Below are 12,161 nucleotides of genomic sequence, written 5' to 3'. Positions count from 1 at the left end.
GGGTGATAACTCAGACGCGTCCTTCTAGGCCTGACGTTCTAGGTATGGCCAGTGCTCACAGTCCCCTAGTTTCTGAGCATCCCCTAGGTCATGCTGGAAAGAATTAAATGAGATTAAAACGAGACACTCAAGAGTACACACTCTCTCACAGATTGTTGTACGGTGAGCTGCTTTCTATTTGTGTGAATTGTCACCTTCAATCTTCTCTAAAATTCGAAGGGGTACCATCAGTATGGGTGTGGGACCCAGGCACCTAGAGGATGGATAAGTTTGCCATGATAGCCCAGTGTCTTGGTAATAGAGCTGAGACTCTGAGTCTGTCCAGTCATTCGCTTGGGGCTATGTGCTAGCAGAAGCCTTCTCATTAGCTTGAAAACTGAAGTTTTGGATGCTAGCTTTTCCAAAATAGTTCTTCTCAAAAATAGCTACTTGTTCAGATAATGCTTCCTGTCTCCTATGTGTCACTGAAAATGCTTGATCAGGAGGTGATATTTCTGAGTGGTTTGAAACCTGGGCATAATGAGAGAAAGGTATAGTATATTGAATTCTGTTTTCTTGGTTTTATAATCACAAGTTGGACCAAATCATTATCCTTATCAGTGACTTGTAGGATGGGTCTGTGGATTACTGAAGACTCAACTACCTTCGGTAGATTTCATTGTTTAACTTCATATAGATGACCACATACATTTATTATTTTTAAGAAAAGAGCATAATGCACAAGCTAATTAATTTTAACCCCCATACAAAAACAGACACAGGTATGATATGGTATTATTGGGAACCATAACAGAGCCACACAGATAGTTCTATATTAATCACACCTCCTTAGAGAGCAAAACCTCAGACTCTGCTTGTTAAATCCAAAAATATCCCACACCACATTTCAGGGTTGTAAGGATTAGAAGTTATGTAGGTAAAGTGTTTAGCATGGGACCTGGCACACAGCCAACGACTCAATAAATATTTGCTCATTATCCACCTTACATGTGATAGGTTGGAAGTCACACAAATAACTGCCATGTAACTTTCTCCCTTTAATTGACAAAGAGGGGAACAGACCTAGGAAGATCACATGGCTGATCCGGGTTTCGCAGAGGCAGGCTGATGACGCATGGTTGGCACCTAAGGGTCATGTCTTTCGGATCGGGGATTTATTCTTTTCCTATTTGCCTTTCCACTTTTCTCTCTCCCTTGCCCACAATCCCAACCATCATTCGTTCTTACCCTTTTCCTGGGCTCAGTGGTTGTGGACACCATGACAGAGTTGCAGATAGTCAGGGCAAGGAAGAAGTCAGCGATGGAGGCCGTGGTGGAAAGGGAAGGCCGGGCAAGTCTGCTGTCTGAGGTCTCCAGCCACAGGGCAGCCTCCCTCACCTTGCTCAGGAGATTTTTATCTGGAGTCACATCTTTTTCCTGGAAGGAAAAAAGCCCAAGTGAGATCTCTTCCTGGAAGGACTGGGAAGGGAGGTCTTTCCCAGCAGGCTCTGCATGTCTAGGATAGTGATAACTCCATCTTCCCTGCTGTCTTGCATCCACCACATTCCTCCCTTCCACTGGGTGGATCACTGCTCATGGTTTTATTCCAGTCCTCACTGTTAATCAGCTCCATGGAACCCTCAGATGCCAGGCGCTGGCATTTCTTCCCATCTAGCATCTCCTCCGACTTGTCCCTACTCCTCTTGCGTCAAGTCTGGCTTGGATCCTCCAACTCTCAACTTTGTATTTTTTGCACCCACTTTAGACCAGTATCCCCACCTTTCTGCTCTTCCTTTCACTCTTCACGTGCACATCCAGCTACCTAAGGCACCACTTTCTTCCTGCAACTTTTGACTTCCACAAAGATCTCTGGATCACCGCTGCTCACACCATCAGCTCCTCTTGCATCTACATTCTTTCACATACGTGTTTCCAGGACTTTCTCTCCGCAGACCCTAGGGGTTCCTATTGCATTTTGGACACACAGTTTCCTTCTGTGCCTCTGGTCACACCTGTTAGATTAAGAATCCTCTCCTACCTATCAGAGCCCCTCCTAGATTATAATGCCCACAGAAGTACCACCTGCCCATTGGAGTTTCTCTAACTCACAAAGAACTCTCCCAAACCACAAAAGCAAGTTCTACTCTGGGACTGCCCACAGGTACCAAGCATGTAAGAAGAGTCAGGGAAGTAGGCCAAGGCACAGCTGAGGTCATTATGGGATGGAAGGTGCTGTTGACTTGGCAAGCCATACTAAATAGTGCTGCCAGCTTTGCTTAGCAAATGCTCCCAGGCTGGCTCCTTTGCCAAGAATCCCAACTCTTCGAGAGAGAGTAGAGATGATAAGTAACCTGTTTTTTCTTTTTCTTTCTTTTTTTTCCTTTCTGAGCTGATGCTGATCCATAACTTCTCAATTTTTCATACTTTTTTTTTGTCAAACTTTCCATTTGATCTGTCACTCTGAAATATGGGCCATCCATCTTCTCTGCATTTGAACATTGTGCTTCTAAAAGTAGCTCACATTTATGAAGTGTCTTCTACCTCCCCAAGTCTAGCACCCTACAGATTGTCCCAGGTCTATGTCGAGATGAATGTAATCCAGTCTTAACAAAAGCCCGGAGATGTGGACTGATTTGATCACTGGCAAGACAGGGTAAAGCCCAAATCACAGATCCCTGTATAAAAGGCGCAGCATCTTTCATCCATGGCCTGTGGCACAGGGGTTTCATTAGTACTCCTTCCAAAGTTCAGTAGCCAGAGTAGCCAACACCACCCAAACACGGAGCCCATTTCTCATAATAACGAGAGCTCCTATCCATGTAATGTTTCACATGTTCCCTGTATACCTGCCATCTCAACATATCACTCCTATTAGTATTGATAATGTCTGGCTGCTGTTACCTCTGAATTTTAAAAGAGAAAACTCATGCCTAGCAAAATTAGTGCCTCACCTAAAGAGGGAAATATTTAGTATTTCCTTAGTTGATTTTTGGTAGTTTGACTCTAAATTATACTCCCTCCCCACCCCCGAGACAGGGTTTCTCTGTAGCTTTGAAGCCCATCCTGGAACTAACTCTTGTAGACCAGGCTGGCCTTGAACTCACAGAGATCTGCCTGCCTCTACCCTCTGAGTGCTAGGGTTGAAGGCATGCGCTACCAGCGCCTGGCTAGAATATCCCTTTCTTTCACTCCTCTACCACATAATACGTCTTCCATAAGAAGGAAGAGGCCTTTGGGACTTGTTGAAAGTTGGATGGAGCCTTTAATGTCTGGCATGCCAGATACAATAGACTGGCTTGCCTATCAAACCCCGCGTCCTCAGCAGTTTCAGAGACTGTGGAAGTGTTCCTCTTCCTGAAAAAAATAGATGCTCCACATCATGAGTTGATCACACCTGATTACATAGCCAGAATCGCTTAGCAGGCTCTTGTTTCTTGATTAGGTGCTCTCGAGTCTACAAGCGTCATGAGGATAGTGGCTTGTCTCTGATGTGCTCCCAGTGCCTGCAGATTATGGACATGCAGAATGTTGAGTGGCCCCTTTCTAGAGCACGTTGTTTTTGCCCACCACTGATGTACTCTTAAAACTCTTTTTCCCCCCATTTTTATTTAGTTTTTGAGTGTGTGTGAATGTGTGTGGGTACTGTGAGCAGAGGTCAGAGGACAACTTCTGAAAGTCATTTCTCTCCTTCTGCCATGTGGTTCCCCAAAATTGAACTTAGGCCGTCAGGGTGGGTGGCAGGCAACTTTACCTGCTGCAACATCTCATTGGCCCCTAACGCTTCTTTGTTAAAACTGTTCTTGACTATATTTCCACTTGATCACATGGCAGAGTATTATGAAAGGCATCTGAAGGTGTTCGGAGAAGATGTCAATCAACTTTTGCCTAGTCACTGTATCTGTCTATCCAGCCAATTTCTTCAGGCTGCTCTGTGCTCTGGCCCACTGTTTTTCTGTGTGGTTTGTGAGCATTTGGGAACTTGTCCCTCAAAATACATAGAAAAAGGCAGTTCCTTCCCCAGTGCCTGGCAACTCTGAAAAGAAATAGAATGTATGGAAACCACTTATGGGTGTTTCACGCTAGAGCTCTGTGGTATCCAGGCTCTCAGCTGGCTCCTTCTATTGTTAGTCATCTGAAGCAAACAAATCTTGTGTGAGCTCAGGGCCCACAGGAAGGGATACTGTTATCATTAAATTATCTTTGCTGATAACAGGTACCTTTGCTAAGTACCCTCATTTATATCATCTGCGTCAGCTACTGTCACTTTTCATTTTGATTATGAGGCAAAAGCGCCTCATTAAAATGAAATAATTTGTCTGAGGTCTCAAGTCCTGTGCCAGGATCCTGAATCTAGTTCGTGCTGATCTATAAGCCTGGACTCTTAAATGTCTCACTGGTGCTTTCCAAACTGGGTTTGAATTCAGGCCGCCCTGAATGGGTCCAGGCACCTGCATTTCTAACTAGCTCACAGGAAGGGCTTGTGCTGCTGCCTCAAGAGCAAAGTCTGAACAGCAAAAGTGTGTACTATACAGTAGCCCAAATGACTGACTGCCTCTCCTTTTCGACTGGGATGTTTTCCCACTCTGAAGTCTGGGGAAGGTAGGCAGCCTCCATTCTGCTATTCTCCTTTCTGGTGTGTGTGTGTGTGTGTGTGTGTGTGTGTGTGTGTATGCTCTAGACGATGAGTGTCTTCCTCAATTGCTTTCTACTTAATTTTTGAGACAGGGCTTTAACTGAACACGGAGCTCACTGATTGGCTAGGCTGGTTTGAATATGTTTTAAGAAGCTACTCAACTCATACTGTTACTCACTGTATGCTTCCTAATACAGATGCCCATTAAGCCAGCGGTAGACAGACATAGGTGTCTTGGCCCCTAGCCTGCAAGTAACCCTTTTGTGGCATGGCTCCTCTTGTGATTCCATCTCCCTTACTTCTACAACTTGCACTTTCTTTCCCAGTTGCGGGCGAGCACCTCCAAATGCTCTGCCTTGCTTCCACAGATCTCCTGCAACAGCTTGAATTCTTTGCCTGCTCCTCATTAGATGATGGGCACTGCTTCAATTTCCCTGGTTGTCTCGGGGGCCAATTCAGGTGCTAGCTTCACCAGGAAGCTCTCCAGAAGCTGGAAAGAACATGGCGCTGCCCTCTACTTATCTCTCCTAACACATCTGTACCTACTTTCCCAGTGGTAGTCACTGGTGTCCCACTTGCTCCTTCATTAGGCTGTAAATCCCTGAATCCAGGGACCACTGCCCTATGAGACTTCATATCCCCACTGTCTAGCTGTGTATCCCCACCCTGAACAGATGTTAGCTAATGTTGAAAGATCACCTGACCAAATGAATGAAAAGCTATTTGTTAAAAATGCTGATAGTTACCACCGATACAGTGGACAGAGCAGGGAGGAAGCAGGTTTGCTGCTGGGGGACACAAGAACTGGTATAATGTGTCAGAAACAATTAATTGACTAAGGAATGCACCAACAGTCCAACTTAGCAATTGCACTCTAAAAATAAATACCTTAAAAAGCCTGCCACACACATGGAAGCTCATGACATCTCAACTATTCAACAAGTTTCAATAGCCACTAAAAAAGAATGAGGTTGCTCTCTACTGAATTTATACACGTGTGCCTGAATATAGGAAACATTCTGCAGGATTTGTTGTTGTTGTTGTTATTATTATTATTATTATTTTTAAACAAGCAAAGTTGGGGCTGGGGAAATGGCTCAGTGGTTAATGTGCTTTTTCTGAAAGTGTGAAGACTGTGGTTCAGATCCCTAACTCTCATGTAAACACTGGGTGGTCTTGGCAGATAGACAAGGAACCCCTAGAGCAAGCTGCCTGTCTAGAGTCATCATAATGGTGAGCTCTGTGTCTGATTGACAGACCTTACTGCAATGAGTAGGGTAAAAGAGTGATTGAAGAGGATTTCTGACACTGACCTTGGGTCTCCACATGTACATGTACAAACACATAGAGAGACATATGCATGCACAGTCATGCGGACACACACATGTACACCTGCATATGAACACAGGCACACACATGAAAATAGAATAAAGGCAAAGTCCAAAAGTTCTCTGGTCAAAGCATGCGTGCACACATGTGTGTGTGTGTCTGTGTTCCATAGAGGCTTCTGTATAGGGAGGTTCCCCTGGAAAGGTTACATAGGCCTCTGGGCAGTGGGGATGGAGGACAGCACCAGGTGGCCTTTGATCCCCTTTTAATACATAGCCGTATGTTATGCTGGTATTAATAGCATGCAAAAAGGCTTTTCTGGTTGCTGGGAACTGAAGGCTGAATTCCTCTTTCAAGGCAGTGTTGTATTTGTCCTAGGGTTTCAATATTGATGATATTTAGTTTGGGTGAAGAACCAGGAAAGCCTAAACATTCACCCAGATTGTTAAAGCAAGCTACATGGAAGTTGAAGGAAAATTCACTGTGGCTATCTAAGAAGGAATTTTCTGACAGTTCTCTCCCTTCCATTTGGGTCCCTAGGGGTAAGGACAAAACTGCCCCATGCAGTCACATTACTTGCACAAAGAGTGTGCGTCTGCCTGATGAAATCAGGACGCTTATCTAACCTCACAGAGGCAGTAGCCATATGTTGGCTGCTCTGCCAATCTGTAGGAAGAGTCAGAGTGTTTTGTAGAAGAATCATTAAGAAAGAAGCTGCCCTAGGCACCTCCTTCAGTTGTGGCTACTGCATTCTCTCTGGAGGTGTCAGGGAAGGGGACATGCCCACAGAAGTGAGTGGCCCAGGGCAGCTCCACCCCATGACTGGGAAGATGTTCCTTGGTTTGATGATTTTTGGAAAACGTGCAGGTGGCTCTTGGATTCTGCTTAAATCTTGGCTGCTTTCAGAGCAGGGCGAAAGGCATTTTATTTTCCATCTGTCAGTGCTAATAAATATTGACTGGGGATGTGCCAATTTCATAAGTATATTACCCACCTTAAAACCACAGTTTTATAGCAGGCAATTAGGAGATAATCACTGATGCTGCTTTGTGTTTGGTAACTAAAGAAAAAATAACAAACAAACCCAGGTTTGATTGTTGTTGCTACTATTGATTCTTGCTTTATTTGGTTTGCACTCAAGGACCAGGGATATCAATAGCTGGCCCTTGAAAGGCTGGTAGATTGCTGCCAAGTCCTGGTAGCCTGGGAGTTTCTGAGGCAAGCCCTGACTCAGTTTCAAAGGGAAGGTAGAGGAAGGGGGCGTTCCTAGAGGTGCTTATGCCAGGCTAGATGCTGGACAGCAGGTGGAGGAAGGCACCAAGATGGGTGGAAAAGGGTTGCACGTTAAGGAAGCCTCCATCCTCCACAAACGGATAGAGGTAGACCTCTAGAGAACTACCTGGCCTCTAGAGTGATCTTTTGGAACCTGACGACAGCCAGCACAGGATCAGAGGCCAGTGAGAATCTTAAAAAATATTTATTTAATCTTAAGTGTATAAGTGTTTTGCCTGCATGTATGTATGTGTACCATGTGTGTTGTGCCCGCAGTGGTCAGAGGGCATTAGGTTTCCAGGAGCAGGAGTTACAGGCAGCTGTGAGTCATCATACGGATTCTGGGAACTGAACCTGGGTCCTCTAGAAGGGCAGTAAGTGTTCTTAACCATGGAGCCATCTCTTCAGCTCTAGTAAGCAACTTTTGAGTAGCACAAATCTCTCCCTTCAGTCAAGGCTTCAAGTGTGTATCTGAGCCACATGGGTACTGTTTTAGTGGGGAAGCAGGGAATGTCAGTGGTCTGTCTAGAGAGATTCTCAGTCTGGTCTGCATCGAGAGTCACTAGAAATTATTAAGTTCACATCCCTAGACAACATGTGGTAGAGTCTCAGGGGAGAAAATTCAATATTTTATAAAACACGTTTTTTATACATGATGTAAAATAAGAAAACAGCTTTTCTTTAGAAAGGTCACTTAAAATATATACTAGTCTGTCGCTTAGAATTTGTAATGAACCAGAATTGTCCTTATTTTAATGAAGGGGATGGCTATGATTCCAGTTCATTCTACTTGCTAAGTGTCAAATAAACTCCTCTGGAGTGGAGTTGAGATGGAGACCTGGGCCTGGGTGTGCTTGATTTAGAGCTGGAAGGGATCTTGAGGCCAGCACAAACATTGTGTTATTTGATTTTGGGAACAGTCTGGTAATAATTTTATGTATTTTCAGGAGATTAAAAAGGATAAGAGGAGCAACCACACGATGCATATTAGCAAGCCAAACTGCACAGTTGCAAACCTACTTTGTCAGACTTATAGTCCAGCCCCCTCCTGAATAATTACCCAAAGACAGTGTTTTACCAATCCCAGATCCTTGACTACTCTGTGCCTCTCTTAGCTATTCATAGAGAGAACGTATCCCTGCCTGTACTAGCCATGCTATAAACAGTAAGTCTTAATTTCTTAACCACTTTCCCTACTGCTCAGGGATGAACTTAGAACTTGCTTTTGGAACTGGCAGCCAGGGCAGAGCACTGACCATAGCCTAGGTTTTGGAGACAGTTTGGGGTTAGTATGTCTAGCCCGCTGCCATCAACTGAGGGCCCTCCAGCAAATTTATACTCGCTTGAAGGGGTTTTTGAGCCCAGGAATTTGAGACCATCTTGGGCAAAATAAGTTAAGATGAAAATGTTTTTAAAAAAGGAATCTTTGCTGCCTGATTCTGGGATCCTGTGATTTGTGAGGCTAAGCAAGGGGCAGGGAATCATCATGGTGTCTACCTCAATGCTGCCCAAAAGCTTCCAGTTTCCCTCCTTGTGTCCTTGGCAGTGCGGACACCTATTATTGGGCACATACAATGCCTGCCATACTAGAACTGTGAAATGCCAAAAGACATATAGAATGGGTCCGATGAGACTGAAAAAATATTCATATAAATATTTAGGAGAAGAGCATTCCATTCAGTGTGAGAATTAAAGAAGAAAAAGATATGATCATGTGCGCTTCCTACTGTTCTGTTCTTGCATAAGATGGAAAGGAAATAATAAAGTCTGCAATTGTCTTACAGAGGCATCTGTGGGTCCCTTCTCCTGCATGTCTGTGAGGAGCACTAGTCCTTAGTAAGCTTTCTTGACATATCCTAGCTCCTGTCCCATGTTGTGAACCGAGATAATGCCAGAGCAGAAACAGCTCTGCATTTACCTCCAAGTTAGAGATGTAGCGACCCAGAACACAGGCTCACAGCATCCCTGCTTTGTCATGGTTTGGGAACAAAGCTCTCATTAGGAGACCTGGATAGCAGCACAGAGAATGGTCTCGATAGTTTGTTAGGTTAAAAGGAAAACCCAGTCATATACAATTGATACATACCATGACTGCACTTTCAGGCCCATTTATTACCTCTGTAATAAATGGCTGTGGTTCCCTATGACATTTTATTTTTTTAATTTGATCAAAAATTTATTTTATTCTTATTTTTTGTGCATGTGGATGCAGGTGCCCACAGAGGTCAGAGGAGATGTCAGATCCCCTGCATCTGGAGGCATAGGTGGCTCTTTGTGTGCCAGGGACAGAGCTCTGTTCCTCTGTATGAGCAGCAAGCGCTCTTAACTGCTTATCCATCTCTGCAGCCCCACCCTGTGGCATTTTCTACTCAGATGATGTGTTTCTGAGTATGTGTAGAGGAAGGAATAGAGCAGGAGTCAGAAGGCTCTGGCTTTGGCCTTGACCTCAAGGAAGTACTGTGTAATGTGGAGGGATGAAATCAGAATCTTCATTTGCTAACTGGATATTTAGCAATGGCTTTGAAGGAATCAAATATAGAAGACAAAAGATCGATTAAAGATGAACTCTCACATTGGAACCATGGGACCCCCTCAAGCAGCCCGGCAATTCGGATAGTTGTTCTTCACTTCCCAACTCTTTCAAATCCTTTTTAATTACTACTCAAATATTTTCTTTCACTTTTCTTCAAATGCACTGAGCCTTAAAGGCGTATCTTTTGTCTTTTTAGCTTATGGAAGTGCATACATAACAAATATTTCTTGTTTCTTTTAGCTGTGTAACTGGAAAAGTACACACAAGGAGGAGGCTGCAGGTCCTCAGCTATGATCGTGACCAATGAGGAAGGGAGGGGCTTTGGGGAGCTGAGGACTGACCCAGCCTATGCGGTAGGAATTCCTTAACTCAAGCCAATTATTGCTATGGGGAAACCCTGGATTAGAACAGGGAATATTGCTAATTCCATTTTCAGAAGAGGAAACGCTGCACATTTAGAACTAACAAGAATTGTACACGCTGTCAAAACAGTTACAAGTTCCACATGGGACTGAAAGGTGCCATCTTGAGAGCTCTCCAGGCTTTAAATGTCTTTAAAAATACAATTGCTGGGTCTCATGTAGCCCAAGGTGACCTCAGAATCACTATGTCGAAAGTGCTGGCATTATAGGTGTGCAGTATCCTACTTGGTTTGTGAGTTGCTGGGATGGAACACAGGTCTCAAACATGCTAGAAAAGCACTCTTTCAATCAAGCTACACCCCAAACCTTCATCTAATAAGGGTTTATAGAGGTTCTGATATATTCTAGAACCGTCTCTGGTATCTTCTTTGTATAATTTGGTTATGATTTAATGAATAAAGGTAGGGACTTACTATTGAGCTGCTGAAGGCCACTGGTGGCTGTGAGGGCTCCCAGCGTCCCACAGACCTTTGTCGAGAGTGGCTCTGGATGGGGACCCGGGCACTCTGGGACCTCCTCAGAGGCTGGGTACCTCCTTGGCTTCTCATTGTTGCTGGGCCCTCGGCCCATCTAGGTGGGAAGGACAGACATTGGTATTGGGTCCACTCCTCACCATCTGAGTCCAACTCCTTTGGCATCTCCAGTCGCTTGGCTGTAAGAAAGGAATCTTGTCACATCTCGGCTGAGCTGTAGTTAGGGGTGGTGCTGGACTTCAGGGGTTGGAGTGGAACACAGGAAAGGTCTATGGAAATCTGTAACTGGGCTACTAAGCCTGGAGAAAGTTATATGGGCTTGTGTTTTGATTTACAACCTATACCTTCAGTTCCTTAATTAGAAGTTTTAAGGAAGTAACCATCTCAGGATCATTTTGAAGGTTTTAGTTATATAATGCATAAGAGTGACAAGATAAGCTAGGTGCTTGTAGTAATAGCTATTAATAGTATTAATAATAGTATATTATTAAAAAGAAGTACAAAGCTCCCATGTAAATGGTGAGTGATTGCCATAGCAAAGGGGATAAGACTATCTATAATGTCTCTTCCTCCTCTCTATCTTGTGTGTGTGTGTGTGTGTACTAACTCAATTCTACAGGCTACCTTTAGACTACGGAAAGTAACAGTCCAGCCATCGCATACCTTCACATTCTAAACCAAAACACTGACTTGGTGAAACCTAAGACATTTGTTCACATGGAAAGCATTTTCTCAATGTGTCAAATGGGCCTAGATCTAGACCTGTCCTGACCCAGGACAAGGGTTGCAGGTCAAATCCTAAACATTGGCTTCATGACTGATATGCAATTGGGATTCATTCCCTGCTAGCCCATCCTTGATGTGAACACACTGTGCTGTATGGAGGCATGGCACAACCTGCCAAAGTGCTACAGAAAAGCTGTGGGGAATCAGGAGAATGTCCCTGTCATCCTGAGAGGGCAGGGTGTTTGAGGGCTCTCATACCATTTTCTTGATGACAATATTCACGGCCCACAATGGTACAACGCCGGAACACCATCTTGTTTTCCGTCAGGGTCCCTGTTTTGTCAGAGAAGATGTACTGGATCTGGCCCAGGTCCTCGGTAATGTTGAGGGCTCGACATTGAATGGACAAATCGGTTTCTTCATCATATAGGTCAAGGTCGTTATGAAGGAGGTACACTTGCCCAAGCTTTACCAGCTCAATGGACACGTACAAAGAGATGGGGATCAACACCTGAGGAGAGATGGATTCACACTGCATCAGAACCCAGCTTGAGCCCTGCCCCCAGACCCTCATGAGTGGACAGCAGAGGCATTGGATAGAAAGCTTATGAGAACACACAGCATGACTTTTCCTGAGAAATTAAAAGTTAGTGACATCAGGCCTCCCTTGGAATTCTTGGGGGGATATGAAGTGGAGACATGCCTCTTCATTCTGCAGTGTCTGGGGTGGGAGGCAGGCAGGCATCACTCACTGTTTACCGGTAGAATGGTGGAGTACATGAGTTTCAGCACCA

General features: G+C 44.5%; 1 protein-coding gene across 1 annotated transcript in view; it reads right to left on the bottom strand.

The window, feature by feature from the left end:
• Atp10b (ATPase phospholipid transporting 10B (putative)) overlaps positions 1–12,161 on the bottom strand; it is a 223,900-nt gene that overhangs the window by 33,120 nt on the left and 178,619 nt on the right. Inside the window, exons 10-12 of the mRNA XM_057775973.1 lie at positions 11,626–11,878; positions 10,582–10,820; positions 1,228–1,416 (exon numbers count right to left, since the gene is read on the bottom strand). Coding sequence (XP_057631956.1) covers positions 1,228–1,416; positions 10,582–10,820; positions 11,626–11,878 — 681 coding nt within the window. The remainder of the gene's footprint in view (positions 1–1,227; positions 1,417–10,581; positions 10,821–11,625; positions 11,879–12,161) is intronic.

The sequence above is a fragment of the Chionomys nivalis genome, chromosome 7, assembly GCF_950005125.1.
Source record: "Chionomys nivalis chromosome 7, mChiNiv1.1, whole genome shotgun sequence".
NCBI classification, from domain to species: Eukaryota; Metazoa; Chordata; class Mammalia; order Rodentia; family Cricetidae; genus Chionomys; species Chionomys nivalis.
The sequence above is the reverse complement of the archived record's forward strand: the minus strand, read 5'-3'. Positions and strand labels throughout refer to the sequence as shown.